The sequence below is a fragment of the Poecile atricapillus genome, chromosome 14 (genome assembly GCF_030490865.1).
Source record: "Poecile atricapillus isolate bPoeAtr1 chromosome 14, bPoeAtr1.hap1, whole genome shotgun sequence".
In the NCBI taxonomy this organism is placed as follows: Eukaryota; Metazoa; Chordata; class Aves; order Passeriformes; family Paridae; genus Poecile; species Poecile atricapillus.
Genome location: NC_081262.1, coordinates 10,085,568 through 10,103,808, shown reverse-complemented (window position 1 = coordinate 10,103,808; position 18,241 = coordinate 10,085,568). Strand labels below are relative to the sequence as shown.

General features: G+C 37.0%; 1 protein-coding gene across 3 annotated transcripts in view; it reads right to left on the bottom strand.

The window, feature by feature from the left end:
* CYTH3 (cytohesin 3) overlaps positions 1-18,241 on the bottom strand; it is a 48,664-nt gene that overhangs the window by 8,682 nt on the left and 21,741 nt on the right. The window contains exons 2-9 of one of the 3 annotated variants that reach the window (XM_058849587.1): positions 15,088-15,170; positions 14,467-14,531; positions 13,998-14,064; positions 9,841-9,959; positions 7,275-7,355; positions 5,144-5,256; positions 3,939-4,087; positions 3,049-3,160 (exon numbers count right to left, since the gene is read on the bottom strand). In XM_058849587.1, the coding sequence (XP_058705570.1) occupies positions 3,049-3,160; positions 3,939-4,087; positions 5,144-5,256; positions 7,275-7,355; positions 9,841-9,959; positions 13,998-14,064; positions 14,467-14,531; positions 15,088-15,170 (789 nt within the window). Of the gene's footprint in view, positions 1-3,047; positions 3,161-3,938; positions 4,088-5,143; positions 5,257-7,274; positions 7,356-9,840; positions 9,960-13,997; positions 14,065-14,466; positions 14,532-15,087; positions 15,205-18,241 lie in introns of those variants that run through there. The other 2 variants (XM_058849585.1, XM_058849586.1) reach the window with 2 other exon arrangements.

Here is an 18,241-nt window from a genome sequence, read left to right as displayed (position 1 = left end):
TTTAACTTGGTGCATTCATTTTCACTACACCATGCTTCCACCGATGCAGAATTGAATGATAATTTAGGCCTACCAAGATAAAGATATCTATTTAAAGGCACTGGCTAAGTCCAGATAGATAAAACCAGAATTGCTGTCTGGTTGCCAGGTTTGGCACTTAGACTTCACACAGTCACCTCTGAACAATTCAGAGCAGCAAACTCTTCAAAAGCCTTCTGAACCCTCCCAGTCTTCTAAAACCCAGACTGGTCTTTTGGACAGATGAATTTTACAATATAAGAAAGTTTTATGATATCCATCTTCTGCCCAGAGAAAAATCAATATAGTGAGGGATGGAATACTAAAAATGGGGTCCAACTACATAAATGGGAAGAGCTGACTATGAGAAACACCAGATACAAAATACTGTCTTGATATACTCAGTCTGCAAGTAGTCTTAGTAATGTTTATAGTTTTATATAAAAACTTTCTATTTCAACTTTTATGTTTTATAAGTGAGTACTTAAACCTTCATGCAGGAGATTGTCTCCTTAGCATTTCAACAAGACACAAATTTTTAATATCAGAATCTTCTAGAACTGAAGGAAACCCTCCCCACTTCATAAGAAGTGCTTCTCAAGAGAAAGGACTGTAAAAACACAGTGTTGATTGAGACAGAACTCTCAACATACAATTTAAGACTCCTAGCAAATAGGAAACTTGAATGAGACGAAAGAAAGAAAAGGGGAGGAAAGAAGGGGGAAGAAAAAAAAAAAAAAAGAGAGACTCTCAGGTTTATTTCTGGTCATTGCATCTAAACTAGCAATGTATTAGTCTGTACCAGCCTGTGTCTGTGGAAAAAGTGCAGTCTTTCACAGAAGCACAGCTCCAGGCATTCCCAGGCTGATTCACCGGAGGCTTCTGGACACGTTTCATTTCTTTATTCAAATAACCCTCATCCCGTGGGAGTGTTACGTGTAACACCACCCTTCTGCTTCACACACCCTTTTACTACTGGGTTTTCTGTGCACTGTGCCTCATCTGCATCCTACACACCAAAGACTCAGGCAGACTTTTCAGTCCTGGCCTGTGGTTTATTGACTTTGCACCAGAGCCAGAGACAGTCTGTGCAGAAGTTCCTGGCAGCTCTCACTCACTTTCAGTCATCACTTCCTCAATTTCTTTGTTCCTCCATTTTTTATTAGATCTCTTTTATGGGCAGTTTCTTTCACAGAGGATGCTGTCACTCCTCCACACACACTCACACTTGCCTGCACTCTCATTATGTGTGTAAGTCCATGAGGGAGCACTGGCAACAGCAACAGGCACAGCATGGTCTTGCACTCAACCTCTTCTCCAAGAAGCACATTCCACTTACAACAGCTTGAAAGGCTTTTCTGTTAACCATCATCTCATGCTAGCAAATGGAGAAAAGCTGCAAAGTCATGTTTGAAATTCTGCCAGCTTAGCCAATACAGGTCAAAAAGCAAGAGCTTTGCTTTTCTGAAGTTAGAAAAGGAGCTCCACAGCATCTGTAGCACAGAGGTCAAAATCTGACATTGGGAACACGTGAATGAATTCCAAATGCTTCCTTTCCACATCCATTTCCTTCCATCACAAGCATGACGACCAAGTTCCAGGTGCAATCAGCAGAGGGGGCCCATGGCTCTGTCCAGGCTCTACTTTCACCATCCTCCCCCATGTATACCCCAGCACACATCCCTTTCTACACTTCAGTCACCATGCTCCAAGGGCAAAGTTCCTCCCACTTTAATACATTAAAGTGGCCAGCAACTGGCTCTAGTTAAGTGTATGCTGGTGTTTAAATTTTAAAAATTTATTGTTTTGAAAACAACATCTGAAGTGTCAATCTCCTGTATATAGGAAAAAAAATTCCCTAAGGCCAAGCCAAAAAGTGAATCCCATCAACTTTACAGAAGTCTGTAAAAACAAAGGCATCTTGCAGTGCCAGCAGACTGAACTACCTGAGGTTTCTGCAACCCTAAATTTGAAGCTCATTTAAGACTCTGTTAAAGAAGCTAAATGTATTATTTAAAAAGGAAAACAACGAGGAAAAAGAACAGCTTTTACAAATATATAGTTCAAATGTAATCAATCTTTCAATAATCTATTATCATTGATTAACAAGTAACAAACACTCTGAAACTTCATGACAGAGTAATACATGTTGTTTACTCTCAGTAGAGATTATTCTTTCCTTGTTATGTCCTTCCATGAATGAGAAAAGTGTGCTGAAGTCATCCTTATTTTTCTGCTTTGCATGTAAATGCTTTCTTCTTTTGCAGAACACACCTGCATGTGAGTTAGACACTGACATGCCAGTCCCTCAGAGCACCACTGATGACACTGTTAGTGACACTGAGTGAGAAAGCAAAATGCTACAAAGAATCTGATTTCAAAGAAAAAGAATAAGAAAAAAGAAAAAAACAGGAGGAAGAAAATAAAAGAATGAGCAACTGAAGAAGAGGGGACTGGAAAGCAATCAGATACGTACCTCCTAATGCAGAATAAGCAGAGACAGCCAGTCACAGAACAGAAAGGTGATAGGTCATAGGCCATAAGGAAAACAAGAAGGCACATTTAAACCACTCATTAAAAAATCATAGCCAAAACCAAACCAAGAGAAACTCACAAATAATATGGAAAAATAAAGACATACAAAAATAACTGTTTGAAGAGAAATCCTTTTTTTGTACACAGAAAACTGTGTTGAAACATCAGTTTTCTCAAATGACCTTATGGAGACTTAGTTGTTATTTATCAGTCACAGCATGTGGTAAATACCATGTGGTGTTTCCTTTTTGTCGAAGAGTTTTTATTTCTCAGATCTCAGAAATAAAACTCTGAAGTTTGAAACAGGATTGCTAATTTGAGTATGCAAAATAAGAAGCAACAGCCTTCAGATGTAAAGGAGCTACTTATTTTGGTTCATACATTTTAAATACAAAGTTAAACCTGTTACCTTGACAAGAAAGCAGGAAGACACGGAGCAGCAAACATGCCAACAATGAACAAACATACAGCAGCAGAACTGCCCTTGTGACTAACCTAATTTCAGCAGCCAACCTTCTCTATCTGGATTAAAAAATGTATGCGTTAGATCATTTCCATCATCCTCTGGAATTTTAAATGGCTCATTCTTAATACTTTCATATAAATTCTAGAAAAATAAAAAAAAAAAGAAGAGGAAAAAGACCTCATTAACAGATGTCTTAACAGAAAATGCAACCAGGATATCTTACTGATTCTCAGCCTATTAGTATAAAAACCACAGGAAATCTTGTCCATAAAATTCTGGACCCCCCCGCCAATCTTTATTTACTACTTTGATCAAGTTTGATTTTAAACTACTTCATCTATAATCAAATCTATTTTCAGTATAAAATTTTTAAGCACTCCTAGCAATGACAATTCTATTTTAACATCAGCATTTGGTATTTCAAAGGTTTTGAGATCAGTTTCATTTAGTCCAGGTTTTGCCAAATGAATCTGGGTTTTCAGAAAATGGTGTAGCCCATAACACTGTCTTACAGCAGTTATTTTTATTGATTTCTCAAGGAGGGAGCTCCATAAGACACGTGGGAAAAATGAGAGGCTGTGAAGAAAAAAATAATTTTTACCGTTTTTTCTGATAGAAATGCTACTTTTTTTCATAAGAAGCCAATTCCACAAGAATTTTGCCAGAAGCAAACTACTGAGATACACAGAGCCTTTTCTCTGAAACAGCCTGCTCTCAACAAAAGGTTGGATATAGGGAGAGCTAGCTCAAAGTAGCTGTAAATAACAAAAAATGCTTCTTTCAGCTACTCAAATGGTTACACATGCTAGAAAATGTTCTTTTGCCTTCCCTTGACGAATTTGCCTGAGAACTGTTGTACACACTTAAGTCTGTTATTAAAAACACAAAGCCAGGCTTTGTCTTACCCAGCCCAACTTACCCTTAGCAATTCCTCTGGAAGGTCTCCACCTTCATTAATTCCACGATTCATGGAGATAAACCTCTCCACTGTGGGTTTATCTCGCACATTGTGGTTGTGCAGGCTGGTATTCAACATAATGATGGCAAATGAAAGCACGTAACATGTATCTGAAATCAGATTTGAAAAATGGTTTATCTTCCCATGTGTTGTGTGTACAAACCTGTAAAATTAGTAGAGAGCTCATCCTGACTGATAAAGAAAAAGAAACAGTCAAAAAATCCTGAACATTGTACATAAGTCTAAAATCCTTAAGCTGTTGAACAAAGCCCAAGAAGAAAAAAATGTTACAATTCAAATAAAAAACAAGTATAAGAGAAACTTTATGAGAATCCAGAAAAATTTAAACTCTTATGAAATCATTGCTATCACCCTAAATTAACATTTCACTTGAAATTCTGAAGTGTTGGGCAAAATGTTCTCTGCACAGATTTTGCCTAAATTATAGTGGTGGATGCTATAATAAACCTGGTCCATCAGTCTCCTCCTACTCAAAGTACTTCCAAAGCTCTCTCCAAAGAGAAAGAATGGTCTCTTCAAAAAAATATTTTGACTGTATTTAAAAAGACTGAAAATGACATTGACTCAATTCCTTGACATACAGGAGGTAGCAAGCACTACTGGATAATATCAGAAGATGACAAAGGAAATCTTACTGTGCCTCTTGAAGTGGTTATGATTATAGTAAATTCTCCCAGAATTCAAGTACAAGATTCTGTGTAAGAAAAAGCAGGATGAAAACCTGCTACAAAGAGGAAAAATGTGCCTGTATCTTTAGCAGTTTGTAGTAGCTGTTTTCCCCTCTAGCTGTTACAGACCTGCTTTACACCAACCTTCTCCCATCCTATCAGTTCCTTAAATAAAGTGATCAAAAGCAATATATTTGTGTATGTGACCAAATAGAACAATAATGCCAGGGCATTCTGTGCAGTTCTGTGATGTTTTATAACTGAAAATGTGTTCTGTCCATAAGCTTGCACTTCCTGGACTAGCCAGTCACATTTTCTCAGTTCTCAGGTATATCTCATTTCACACATTATTTTATCCCTAACTTCCAACTGGCCATTATCTCCTTGCATCACATGTAGATGAACACACATATATATATAAAATTATATTTGGATCATATAAGTACTTAAGAACTCCTGTGGTTTCCTGTGACTGACCTGTAGACTGGAAGACCCCTGGGTTACAAAGGCAATAGCGTGAAGCAAAAGCTTCCATCATACGGTCAATTTTTTGAGCCTCTCCTGGGAGTCTGAAGCTCCACAGAAACTGCCTACAGAAGGGAAGAACAGTTGTTAGACTCGTTCCAGTATTTATATGTAAGTATTTATTACAAATAATCTGAAATAAATAGAAAAAGAAAAAAAATCAGCATTGTCTATATAGAATGTCCTAGAAATATGTTCTCAATCTCTCAACACACAAGTCAGGAGCTATTATAAAGCAACATGCACAGATGGCTAGCCCAGTAACTCAGCCAGCAACACTGCATGCTATCAGGCAAGATAATATGGCAGTTCATATTCTGAGACTCTCTCTTTTTTTCCAGACTAGTAAACAATTTTCTGTATGCATCCCATTTTTGCCATGAGAATGCTATGGGGGAAAAAAATGAGTTCAATCCTCCCTGGGTTTCCTGGCTACAAAATGCAATGAACAGCCAGCTAGACCTTATTCACAATGTAAAAAGACACATTATACAAAATATTTCTGGTGTTAGGAGAGAAACAAGGAATACAGAAAGACTTAACATATTTACTTAAACTCATACAAAACCTTTTAAATATGGTAACAACAACAAAAAAACCCCCACTGCTTAGAGAGGTGATGCCTGTCTACTCTAAGCTCACCCCACAACAATCAGACCTAGGTCTTAAAAAGAACAACTCATGTCATCATTTCAGTAATTTTGTACTATATGCAGCAGATCTTGCTGCTGCTTAGAAGCATAAACTGAAATACAGAGTTCACTTTTGTAACTTATTATTTCTACATAGAGGTACACTGGAATGCATACAGGACAGAAGTCTTCACAAATTTATTTTGGCACACTGAGGCACTAAAATGTTCCAATGAATTTCAGCATTTATCCTTTTATCTCTTAGCAAAAGAATTATCTGAATTAAACCAGGACCTAAACCAGCAAAGTTACATGCGCTGCCATGCAAAACAAGTTTTCACTATTTCCTGTACATCCGATGCCAATATAACAACCATTTATCCCTGTCTTCATTGGCTTTCATTTTAAGAAATTATATTCAAGTGTCACAGGCCATCTTTAGTTTGTCAGCTCTATGTACTGTCTTTTACTCACCTCATGCAAGGTTCCAACCCAGATCACGAATTTTGTAAGCTACCAAAATACAAACATTAAATAGTAGCAGCTGCTAAGAATAAAGTCAAACCTAACATCAAATTAGGTAAAAAAGGCAGGAATATGAAGCTTCCCAGACAAGCTTCAGCAGCCACAGAAAAGGCTTCTTTGGCCCAAGCCTCAGGCATCTCAAGTTATCATCACCACATCACTCAACCATAGCAAAGCTGTTCTGACTCCACATCACAAGGCACTGCACCAGAAACAAAGATCACACGGACATTTCCATTTATCTGGTGTCAGGAGGGAGTCACTTGCGGCAAAAAAACAGGCAGAACTGTCTAAATCAACTTAATTTGATCAATCTGTTATGGATTTTCACCAAGATGAGACGGGATCTCACAAGGTCACTTATCCCAGATAAATCAAGGGAACTGTTCATGTAGCAAGTGAAAAAAATAAACTAAGATATCACACTTTCTTTCACATGACAAGTGGGAAACTGAGGCAAGCAGAAGGAAATCACCTGTTTCCAAGTTGACCTCTCTGAGATTGAACATAATCAGTGACTACTGTCAGTGGATTTCTCCCCCTCCCTGCCCAGAAGGACAAGTTGTGGTGGAATAAAAAGAAGAAGAAAATTACTTATTTAAGTAAAGAGTTTATTTCTTAATCTAGCCCTGTGCTAAGATATAAAACAGGTCTTCAAATGTCCACATATGGCAAGCACACCAAGGAGTAACAGCTGTTTTAGTTGTTTGTTTGAAATAACCAGGAGTTCTCACTCTTAACGGCAGCACACACAAGCCATCAGAAGGGTTAAACAGAGCTGTCTCTGCTCACTTACACAGTAATTTGTACAGTTGTGCTGAGCTGTAGAGCAGCCTTCTGACAAATAAATCAACACACAGTGACTCATATAAACATGCAATTTGATAGAGGAAGCTTAGGTCAAAAAACAGAAGGAATTTACTCACCTTAAGGCTTGTACAAGATTGAGATCAGCGAACTCATGGAGTTCAACAAAAGCCTGGAGAACTTTAATATTAAATTCATCTCTGTGAAAGACAAAAATGGAAATAGACAATTACAATTCTGACCTTTAAAATTTTGTTATCTCAATTTGCTTATGAAAATAAATAAGGAAATAAACAATCATACTGACCAAATAAAGCCATCAGAAATAATCTACACATTTATTTGAGAGGTATTTTCATATTTAACACTAGTACTTTGCCCATTTTTGCTGGTAGGTTAGCAAAAGCCAGTACATTTGAACTTATTTTAGAACAGCTTATTTAAGTGACCTAAAAATAGCCATGCCTTCTTTGTTTCACATTTATTATTACTGTACCTGCCTTGACATAGGAGGATACCTGAGAAATTTATTCAGTAAAAAGCCTTTTGCAGATATTGTCATGAATTCTTAAAACAATGGTTAATGCAAGACTAATTTCTTTAACCATACAACATACAAACAGACTATAGATTTCCACTCTAAGAATGAAATGCATTAAAGCAGTATCTCAATTTATGTACAAAGATAAGAAACAAAAATGCTTCTATTGATTGTATCCAAAAAAAAAAAACCAGCTTTTGAAAAAGACCTACTTATCATGTACTGTACTCTTACTCCATTGCCAAGAATTGGTACAACAAAGTTAACTAAAACCAGAAGAGGTTTGGAATGGGCTTCCTCTCACCCCTCTCTTATATTAGTATGCAAATCATGAGCCAAATTATGCTTTGTTTGATACAAGGGTGTTTAAATTCAAAAGTAACATTTAAACATCAATGAACACATGAAGACTATGTGGATGGGCAGAACTTGGCCTATACCATCAATGAGTTCCTGTGCCAGAAGAATAAAGGTTTATAATCCTCAGGGTGTGCTTTAAATACCTCACCAAGACAGAATGTTGCATATCAGCCTCCACCCGAAAGTAGAAAGGTGTGCACCCACCAGGAATTATCTGTTGCTTTGCTGACTAACTGCATAGTCAGACTAACCTGCAACACTCAGGAGTAAATATCTTAAAACCAGCTGTTCATTCATTAGCATGTTCCCACATTGTTTACAGAAAAACACACCAGTTCTCCCAGCAAATCCAAGCAATTCTCATTCAACTGGGCAACTACTTTTCAATGAAGTGGCATAAGAGTGTAATAAAAGACAGCACTCCAGAGGGATATGTTTTTACTTTAAGCAAATTATTTACTTAGTTTATAGGCATGCAGTGCTTGTGTTGGGTACACCTCCAAAGACACAAGACAACACAAATGCTCCAGGAAGTCACTTAAAAAAAGGAAGTGAAGGCTTACCCACATAGAAAGAAACCGTAACTCTTTTTTTAGGATGTAATTAATCCCTTATTTATTATAATTTTTGCTATATTGTTCTCTTATTCCATTTCACCATTCACTTTCAGTTTGCTGAGTGCTGTTTAGACTATAAAATTCAGTAATATAGAATCTCTCTCTTTATGGCAGAATGTTATATAAATATTTCAGTCTGTTGACTAACCTGGTCTTGTCTTCAGCTATATTTAGCTAGAATACAGAAGTAATTTATGATGGGCCCCTGAGAGGGGGTGGCAAAGGACAAGAGAATGTCCTCAGACACAATTCTGTTACATAAAAACTGTTGACATGTCTACATGTTCTGCATAGAGACTTCATAACAAAAACCTATTTTCAAAATGCTCTTATTACAATAAAAACTTTCACCAAACCTATGAAAGCCAAGAGGAAACTGCTGAGCAGAAACCATGCAGTTGCTGCTGGAATCAGATTGAAGAGTGTCTCAAAAGGGATCTGCCACAACCCATCACCACAGGAGCACATCCTAAAAATGAGTCACCTTTGAGAGTTCCCTAAGTGGCACCGGAACATGTGCCAGCATGTACATACACATCCTCCAACCCACTGCACTGCTGCCTCTCTCAGCTGCCTTTCTAAAATCAATTCCTGGGTTACACAGGAATGGAAACCATTTGCATTCTGTGTTTTGCAACAGTGTGAATAAATATGCACACTGCATTTTTATCCTACCAGGATCGGTAAGGACAGGGTGCAGCTGCCTGGCAATGGGAAGTGTGTGTGTGCAGGGAAGTGACAACACCAAAACCTGCTTGCAACTACTGGCCCAGGAAGTACCTGTTTTAGTAAGTGATTTCTTTACTGTCCAATTATTACTGACACAGTACTGAGAGTTGCCAGTAGTGTTGCAACACAACTCTCAGACATTCCAAAAGCTCATGGTATTGAATTCTGCACTACAGACAAATGTTTTGGTTTACTCAAAATACTAAATTACAGTTAATTAAATATCATTTCATAATGTACCCATGAAAAAGTAACAACCTAACAGGAAGAAAATCTATCACAATACTGTAGCAGTTTTACATCCCCATGGTAGCTTTTATGGATCTCAGAGTGCTCGAGCAGCTCTCTCCTGCAGTCTGTGAAGGGGAAAGGAGCTATCCAAAACCTGTAAAAGTGCTTTGTAAGCTCAAGAGCAAAGTTCCAATATTTTTACTTTACCTTTCACCGAGGTAATCTCCAATTACTGTTTTATTTAATCCTTCTCCTTTATATAGGAATTGTGCAATGTCTTCTGCAGTGTTGTGCAGGAGGTCATTTTCTATCAGAAACTGTATTCCCTACAAAGAGAAATTCCAAAGGAAAAGAAATGTTATGTCTTCTTCCACAAGCATTTAAGTAAATATCATTCAGAATATTTGGTATTCATATGCTGACACAGACATATACATAGCACATTAAGAGTTACACTACCTACATATTTTTATTTATTTTAATAAAATGGTAAACAAATGTTTTTCAGTTAGATTAGCAATATTTAGTACTGGTTTTAAGATGAAAATGAGAACACATTTTTAAGGCTAGAAGTACTAGGTGGCAGTTTGAATCCCTCAACCATAGAAAGATCAAATATTAATTGAATAATGATTGCACGTTGTTCTTTGGAGCCAGTGTATGAGCTGGCCTGTTCCCAACATTGCATCAATGTCTGCAGAGCCATAATCTGCAAAATCATATAATGAAGAGGTACATAGAAACAACTTAATTACCACCATGACACAAAATAAAGCATCTGGTATAATCTACAAACTGCAACCCAATACTTCAAGCCACTACTTGCAGTAGAAAGTCACAGCTGAAGATACTGAAACTGGTTTAAAGGAGTTTATGCTGACACTGGGATTATCAGTGAATTCTGGTTGTGCTGGAACTAAACTATTCACAAAGGACTGGAACTACACTACTCACAAAGGGCTGTTCAGTCAGCTGCTACCAAAGGCAGGTGGAGAGTCTTACCCTGTCCCTCAGAGGGTACTTGATCAAGCCCCAGGACTCCTATTCCTCCATAAATTACTGCCCTACAACTGGCACACGCTAGGGAAGCCCAGAGGCTTCTCTGGAAAGCGGCAAAGAAAGAAGACTAAGAGTTATACATAGATTATGGAAAGGATGGAAGGGATGTTCTGACACTGATCAGGTCATGCAGAGAAAATCATACTCTGTACAGCCCACAGACCCCGACATAGACACTGCTACTCCTGCTGACTTCTTCAGACTCTAACAACATACTGGTGAAAAGTAGAAATGGAAACTTTAAATAGCCTTAATGTCTTGCATTCCAAATATGTACAAAAGAGGTTAATAAATTATTACTAATATAGTCTACTAGACTATTTCAGAATTTCAAGAATACTAGTTTTTCAATTTCTGCAGTTGAAGGATTATTTATTTCATTACAACTGAAAAAATCCCATTTTTTATAGCATACATGGCCCTCTATTAACATTCAAAAAAGTTATCCTTCTTTTTGATTAATTCTAGTTTTTAATAATGAAATGGCTACCTGCTCAACAAAAAAAAGGTCAGTTTTCTGACCTAATTTATCAGGGAAAGTAAACTGTGATGTTATAAAGCTTGAAGCTTTCTTTAGAAAGTGTGGAATGCAATTCTCTCAGAACAATTTCATCATAATCTGAAAACTTTCGATGCCAGGCATCTCTGACAAATTATTATTTTTCTAAGTCATTTCACAACAGACATGATTTCTTTGTAAAAAATATACCCATTATATCTTGAACCAGAAATTGCTGATCTTTCCTCAAAAGTGATCCCTTCAAAGCTTATTTGTACAATATTTGACTATAAAACATAGCACTTTTTCCCATCTCATGTTATACAAAAAGCTCTCATCTCTGACAATCAAAAGAGAATCTTTCCTCTGATATCAGAAATAGCAGATTCCCTTGGTTCAACACCTGGACCATATTATTCATGGTTAGTATAAACAGACTGATCTGAATAGGTTTTTTGAAGTTGTACAAGTTACTGATAATGGACATGTGACTTGCAGTATGGAAAACAAATTTCTGTGCACAGAAGCAGACACTTTACCATATTGCAAAAATAAATTTAATTTTCCTTTTCCTGGATTTTTTAAAAATTATTCCTAAGATATTAAAGAACCAGAAGTCAAACAGACAGGAAAAGTAATTTGTCTAGGACAGCAACTTCAGTGTCTGGAATAAATGGGAAAATAGGCCAAGTAAACCCCCACCACCTCCTACGCTATCTTTTGTCTTGATGCAAATTTTCTTTCTGTAGACTGACAGGAGACAGATGACAGCTGTACTAGTTTAACTTACCCACACAAAACTCATGGCTACAGACACTTTCAATATTCACTACAAATATTGCATGGATTTTATTTTTTTTTTTACGTCACTGCAATGAAATCTGCTTTGAATTTCATCACTTTTACAGTAACTCAATTATAAATTTTGCAGTTATTTAAACCCTGCTTTTGTCACAGAGAATTCCTTTCCTGGGCCCAACACAGGCAGTACCAACTTCAGCACAGTGAATTTCCAGCACAACTTTGTCTCTGCAGAGGGATTCTTGAAATGTTTTACAAACTTTACTATTACAGCCTTTCCCACACGAGCTCACCAAACCCAAACTCCCAAGTACAACATTGTGGAAGTACATAAAACACACCTATTTTCAGAGGGGGCAAGGGAGAACTGCTTTACACACACACATGAATGTGTAATGGACTTCAAATAAAATGATAAAGGAAAATCACCTCACTGTGTTCCTGCTAATATGAAAACATGAGACCTCTGTTACCTGATTTTAAAGAAGGAAACTTGGTGGGTACAACCCAAGTATTATTACCCCAGTTCTTCGGCATTCCTAAATCCAGAGACCATCTTCCCTCGTATTTCTGAATGAAAAACATCCTTTTCCCAATGAACCCCAGGTACCTTTTCCCAGCACCATAAGGATGTACACCTCAGCTGTTTGTAATGTAACACAGCAGCTGCAAACAGCACCATGACCCAGCTTTAGAGCAGCTACTGCAGCCACCACTGATCACAGGCATTATAAAGAAATTACTACTCTTAAGTCTGTTCACCATGTTTAAATTATGTTACAGTAGTAATGTGGCCACAGCATCTATTTACAGAAATAATTTCATTCAGCAAGAACCATAACAAAAAATAGTTAATGCTGGAATAAAAGCCATCTGACATCATCCTGTGACTTTGCCACAAACTTCTAGGACTTGAAAGAGCTGGAGGACCACAAGAAACTACCAGGATATTTGGGGGTATTCTGCCCTCAACAGAACAGAACTTAAGCAGTCACTAAAATGGAAAATAAAAATAAAAGACATGGCCAGCAGTTTAGAAAGGGATCTTGTACTTGAGAATTTCTGGCAAACTTGAAACAGTCTGAAGAACAGAAGCCGTCACTGTACTTGGAACATTTCAGAAAAGCCACAAAAATTTAACTGAATTCAATACAATTGGAAAGAAAACATGTCAAGAACACAGAAAAACAAATTCTAAATTATTTCCAAAAAGACCTTAAAGAATACCTTTCACAAACTCAAAACTGCAAACAATAGAAGACAATAAAACAAAGCAAGGAAGATGAAATATGAAAAGGCTAAAGGTCAAATATGTCAAAGAAGCTCTTTTAAGTATTGCAGGGGAGGTAAGAGAATGTGCAGGTCCCGAAATTTTCCAGGAAATCAACAACTATTTAAGAAACAGAGAGGCACTCCAGAAAGAACTGCATTACTTCCTGGCTACATGCAGAGCAGATTTCTTGAAACTGGTAACCAAGCTTGTACAAATCAGATAGGTACACATGTACATATACAAAAATACAGATGTTCACAGATGCCTTTTTCAGAAACAGGCTTTAGATATCCAAATAAAAAAGTCTGCATGAGAACAAATTTTAAAAAATGGCAAAGGTATTTTAAAGATAAAAAATTGAGCATTTAAGAAGTATGGCCTCACTAACAACCACACATCAAAAAAGAAATTTATTATATTTGACATATCAACATAGAACACCACTATCAGGTACAAAGCAAGCCAGGTCAATCAATATCTGGCCTATTTGGTTGTTGATAAGTAACCTCCATTATCAAGGATTTGTTTAAGTGAAAGAAGCACACAACTGGCATCTGACCTGACAGCTGCTTCCAATTTAACCCTCTGCTCAGTGTGTCACAGGACGTGTAAGTAAGGCCTATGAACTTACATTATCAGAAGTATTTCTTAAAAAACCATAAAAGTATTTGTCATAGATAGTACTACAAGCAGAAACTTGACTCCTGACAAATGAAAAAAAAAATTCTCTACCTTCTTAGGGTCCATGTTGAATTTCTTCCTTCCCATGGCTATTTGCTTATTTCTTTGTGTAGTTTTGCTACATATGGAGACAAAAACAAAACAACAGTCGCTCTTTTACAAAAAGACTTTAGATGAGCTTTTAATTTATGTTTTGGCTACTTTTATTTTCTACAACAAAATCAAGATACTCATTTTTATAATGGAGAAAATTATTACACAATTTTCAACTCCTTTAAGCAATTGCAGCTTCAGAATCCCATATCCTTATCAACTGGACAGTAGAATATTACACTCCATACAACATATTCTCTATCCAAACAAATGACACACCTGCATGGGATAAAGTCAGGCTTTATTACAGACTAAATAAAGGTAATCCATCATTTGTTTAGTATGGGAAAGGTATTTTCACTTGCTGTTCCTGGAATACCTGTTCCAAGGTCCTACTGAATCATGTCAGTATGTTGGCATTACTTACCTTTCTTCTACACTAGTCAGATTATCAATTTCAGTCATAACCTCAGCAATTTCAAATTTTAATCTCTGTCAAAAGAAGAAAGGACAGTACATTAACCTACATTAGAACATCTTTTGAAATCATCTATCATATATAATCATATGATCAATTAGGTTTTATTTTCTAGTATTTGTTATTTACCTGAAAATAGAAAAGTGAACAATCTTAGGGCTTCCTTAGATATTTAAAGATTTTACCACAACTGAATCACTGTGAAGCACATGAACCTACACTCTCAGTGTGTGCTTGTGCCAGAGCACCAAGACCAAGCTGCCATTATCAATTAATAAGATTTCTTTACCCACATTTCTCACTCACTCCTATCCTGGATGCAAATCTGCTGTTCAATGAGTTTTTGATTACACAGATCAAATGTGGACATCTGCAGATATTGCATTACATAAATTCAGAAGTTAGTATTTTTAAAAGCACACATATGATGCATAAATCCTGTTCACTGTTAGGAGTATTTAGCTTAAGTAGTTTACATGCTTTTAAAACCATTAGCTGAAATTCATATTTAGGGCTGTAACTTAATCTACTGAAGGAGTCTTCTAAGGATCTTAACAGTAAATCAATTACCTCAATATCATCAATCAGTTCTTTTTTCCTGCGACGAATATTTAAAAGCTCTTCTCTTTCTTCCAAGGAGAGGTCATCAGGCACTGGAATGGAGCAAAATGTACAATTTTTTAGCATTTGCAAACATACCTCATCATCACAGAAAACTTAATAAACTGATTAGAAAAAATAAGCTTATATGGAATATCAGGACATATCTTTTACATCATTTTCAGGAAAAAAAACCAAAAATAAATTAAAACAACACAAATGAAACCTAAATCTAATATATTTGTAATCTGCTTTATAAAAATCCTAAGTAAGGTAACTGAATGAATGACTATGGACACAACCTATCTTTCAAAAGGAAAACAGACAGTCAAAGGCATCTTGCTATCATATAATGTGGCAAGATTTCTTTCAACCGCTTAATTGCCAAATTCAAGTCATAAATATATATATATAAAATTCTACCTATGCTACACACAAGATGTGTATCCTGATGCTGACTTCAGACATCCCCTAATGCCATCAGTGCCCCTTCATCTGGCTGTTTTGGAGAGAGAGATGCAGGCAGGTACAACCAAACAAACACCCCTAACACCAAAAACTTCCCAGCAGTAGAACACACAAATACAGCAGCAGAATCAGTTATCTAACACAAACATGGCTTTTGCCTAACGTTGTTTAGGTGAGTCTGTTGTATTTAAGTCAATTTTAGGTCTCTTCTTGGCCATGCTAAATCACATATATGACCCTGCTGATAAAAAAAAATCATCAGTTGCTACTGAGGATGCCAATGTGTGTCTGTCACTCACCCTACCCTCACCCTGTGTCTCTGTCTGACAACCAGCAAACACCAAAAATCATTAGCATAAAACTGTTGCTTTTCTTGAATAATCAGATTCCCAGCAAGAAACTTCTTTGGACAGAGATTACTTCTGCTCATTTGTACAGCACTAGACATCAACTACAAATGCTCACCTCCTGTGCAACAATGCTATAATAACAGTTCTAATACTACCCACTTTCTTTGAAATAGCTCCTTAATTATAGTACAGCTTTTCCTCCCAGCTCAGCAAAACGGAACACCAAAAATAATTAATAAGGTATGTAAGAGCAACACACAACAAACGCAGTCATTTGGGATGGTCAAGGCCACTGCTTTATGTCCTACACACATATAACAGACTGTAGCAATAGTATTACAAAGAAAAGTTTGGCTTGAGAGGAGAGTTTTAAACACACATTTGGAACAGAGCTTCTGTTCAAATCCAAATAATGAAATAGATTGATTATTTCAACATCCAGTGGTTAAGCTCCTTTCTTTTTAGGATCCAAACCATAACAAAATCCAAATGGCGACAGACCTTGTTAGACATGAAGTAATTATGGCAAATAATTTAATTTAACTACTCCAGATACAAACATGATTAAATTACTTTCAGTTTAGGAAATGGCAGTCTTCTGCTGAACAAACAGCAGACTTCAATATGTTACCTGCTTATTCTCTTCATGTCATCAGAAAGCCACCCACTCTTAAAAATTTCTTGCATGCGGTAGGATTCTTTTTCATCAAACCTTATAAATACACACATCACATCTTTGTCTTACATGTTTACTCCAAGATCCTAAACCACAAAGAATTAAGGACTATACACACACTATGTACATAAACACACCACAAATATTCCAACTAGTTAACTTAGTACTGACCAAAGATACTGTTACCCAATGTTGATTATAAAAAAGGCAAACCATATATAACCACACTCTTAATTAGGAAGCACATTCTGATATCCTTAAAGCATTTCTGCAGTATTGTAGATGAAATTACACTGCAGCTTTACAGTAGCAGTAAGAGATGCTAACTTTTTAACTCTTTGCTGCAGCAAAACATTTTGGTAACTCTCACCTTCACTGGTAACTGGAAATACTAATCAAACCCCAAGCAGAAAATCCCCTTGAAGCAATAAATATTTAGATTTCATAGATGGTGTTGCTTTTTCTTCAAGCCGAGTTACAAAACCTCTGGATTAGCCAGTAGGACAAACCCTTTCCAAATGTGCACACCAGTGAGTGGTACTGCAGTTTCTTCTCCCTTACTCTACTACACAGTGAAGGCTGCTTGGGACAGGTTTGGAATATCTGGAACAAGTGAAATGGCTTTTTCAGAATCAACGTGAATTGTAACAGTTTTCTATGCACAAGCAACCCACAAAAAAAGAGAAATCAAACACCTCAGTGTTTTCCTGCAGCACCCAGATACTGTCTGCTGTATTTTCCTCTCCTCTGATCACAGCTACAGTAGAGACAAGTCTCGCAGTATAATTAATGATGCTGTTAGACAGAAAGAAAAAAAGCTAAATGGAGTCAGACTATGTTTTGCATTAGGAAATAACATCAAGTATTTATCTGCCAGCTACAAGACAAGCAGTCTGCTGGAAAAGAAGATTCTGCACTTGGAGAGCACGTAGTAGATAAAACCGGACATTAATGCAACATCTTTAAATAACGATATTTAAATATCAGAGCCAAAATATTTCAGTACCTTTTGACAAGAACAGAAGAGTCAGGATATAACTGAGTGGGAGCTACAGTACTGCTCAGCTTCTAGAAACTTACTATAGACAGTATTTTCCTTCCTCTCAGTACACTAACAGCACAGAGAGGGGATGATTGACTCGCCAGGATCACTCCCAAGTGCACTGTCCTCTAGTCACATGAATTGGCCTCTGTGTGATACTGAAGATGTCTGGCTTATTATCAGCCTTCTACAGGTTGTCTGTCAGTGCCTCCCTTCTCCAGTGCTGCTCTTTATGCTGTAGAAAATGTATCAGTGGGAAAATCAATGCACCAAAACAAAGCTTCTGAAGAGACCTTATGAGGCATTACAGCCTGGAAGGTGTCACTTTATGGCTACTGTCCCTGCTGTGTCAATTCTGTGTCTTAAAGTCTAACAGTATTTCTGTATTTCAACTGAGGCTTTTGAAATATTAACATAGGAGGGCAACACACAGTGGTGGATTAAAACATCCTCAGGATCCTAAGCAACCATTGCAGGTACATGGTAAGAGATGATCTGCTCTGGCAAGACCCCTCCCAGGGCCACCCTTTTGCCTCCAGCAAACGCTTCTTCTTCAATCCTGGGATCACATAATCCTCCACACACAAC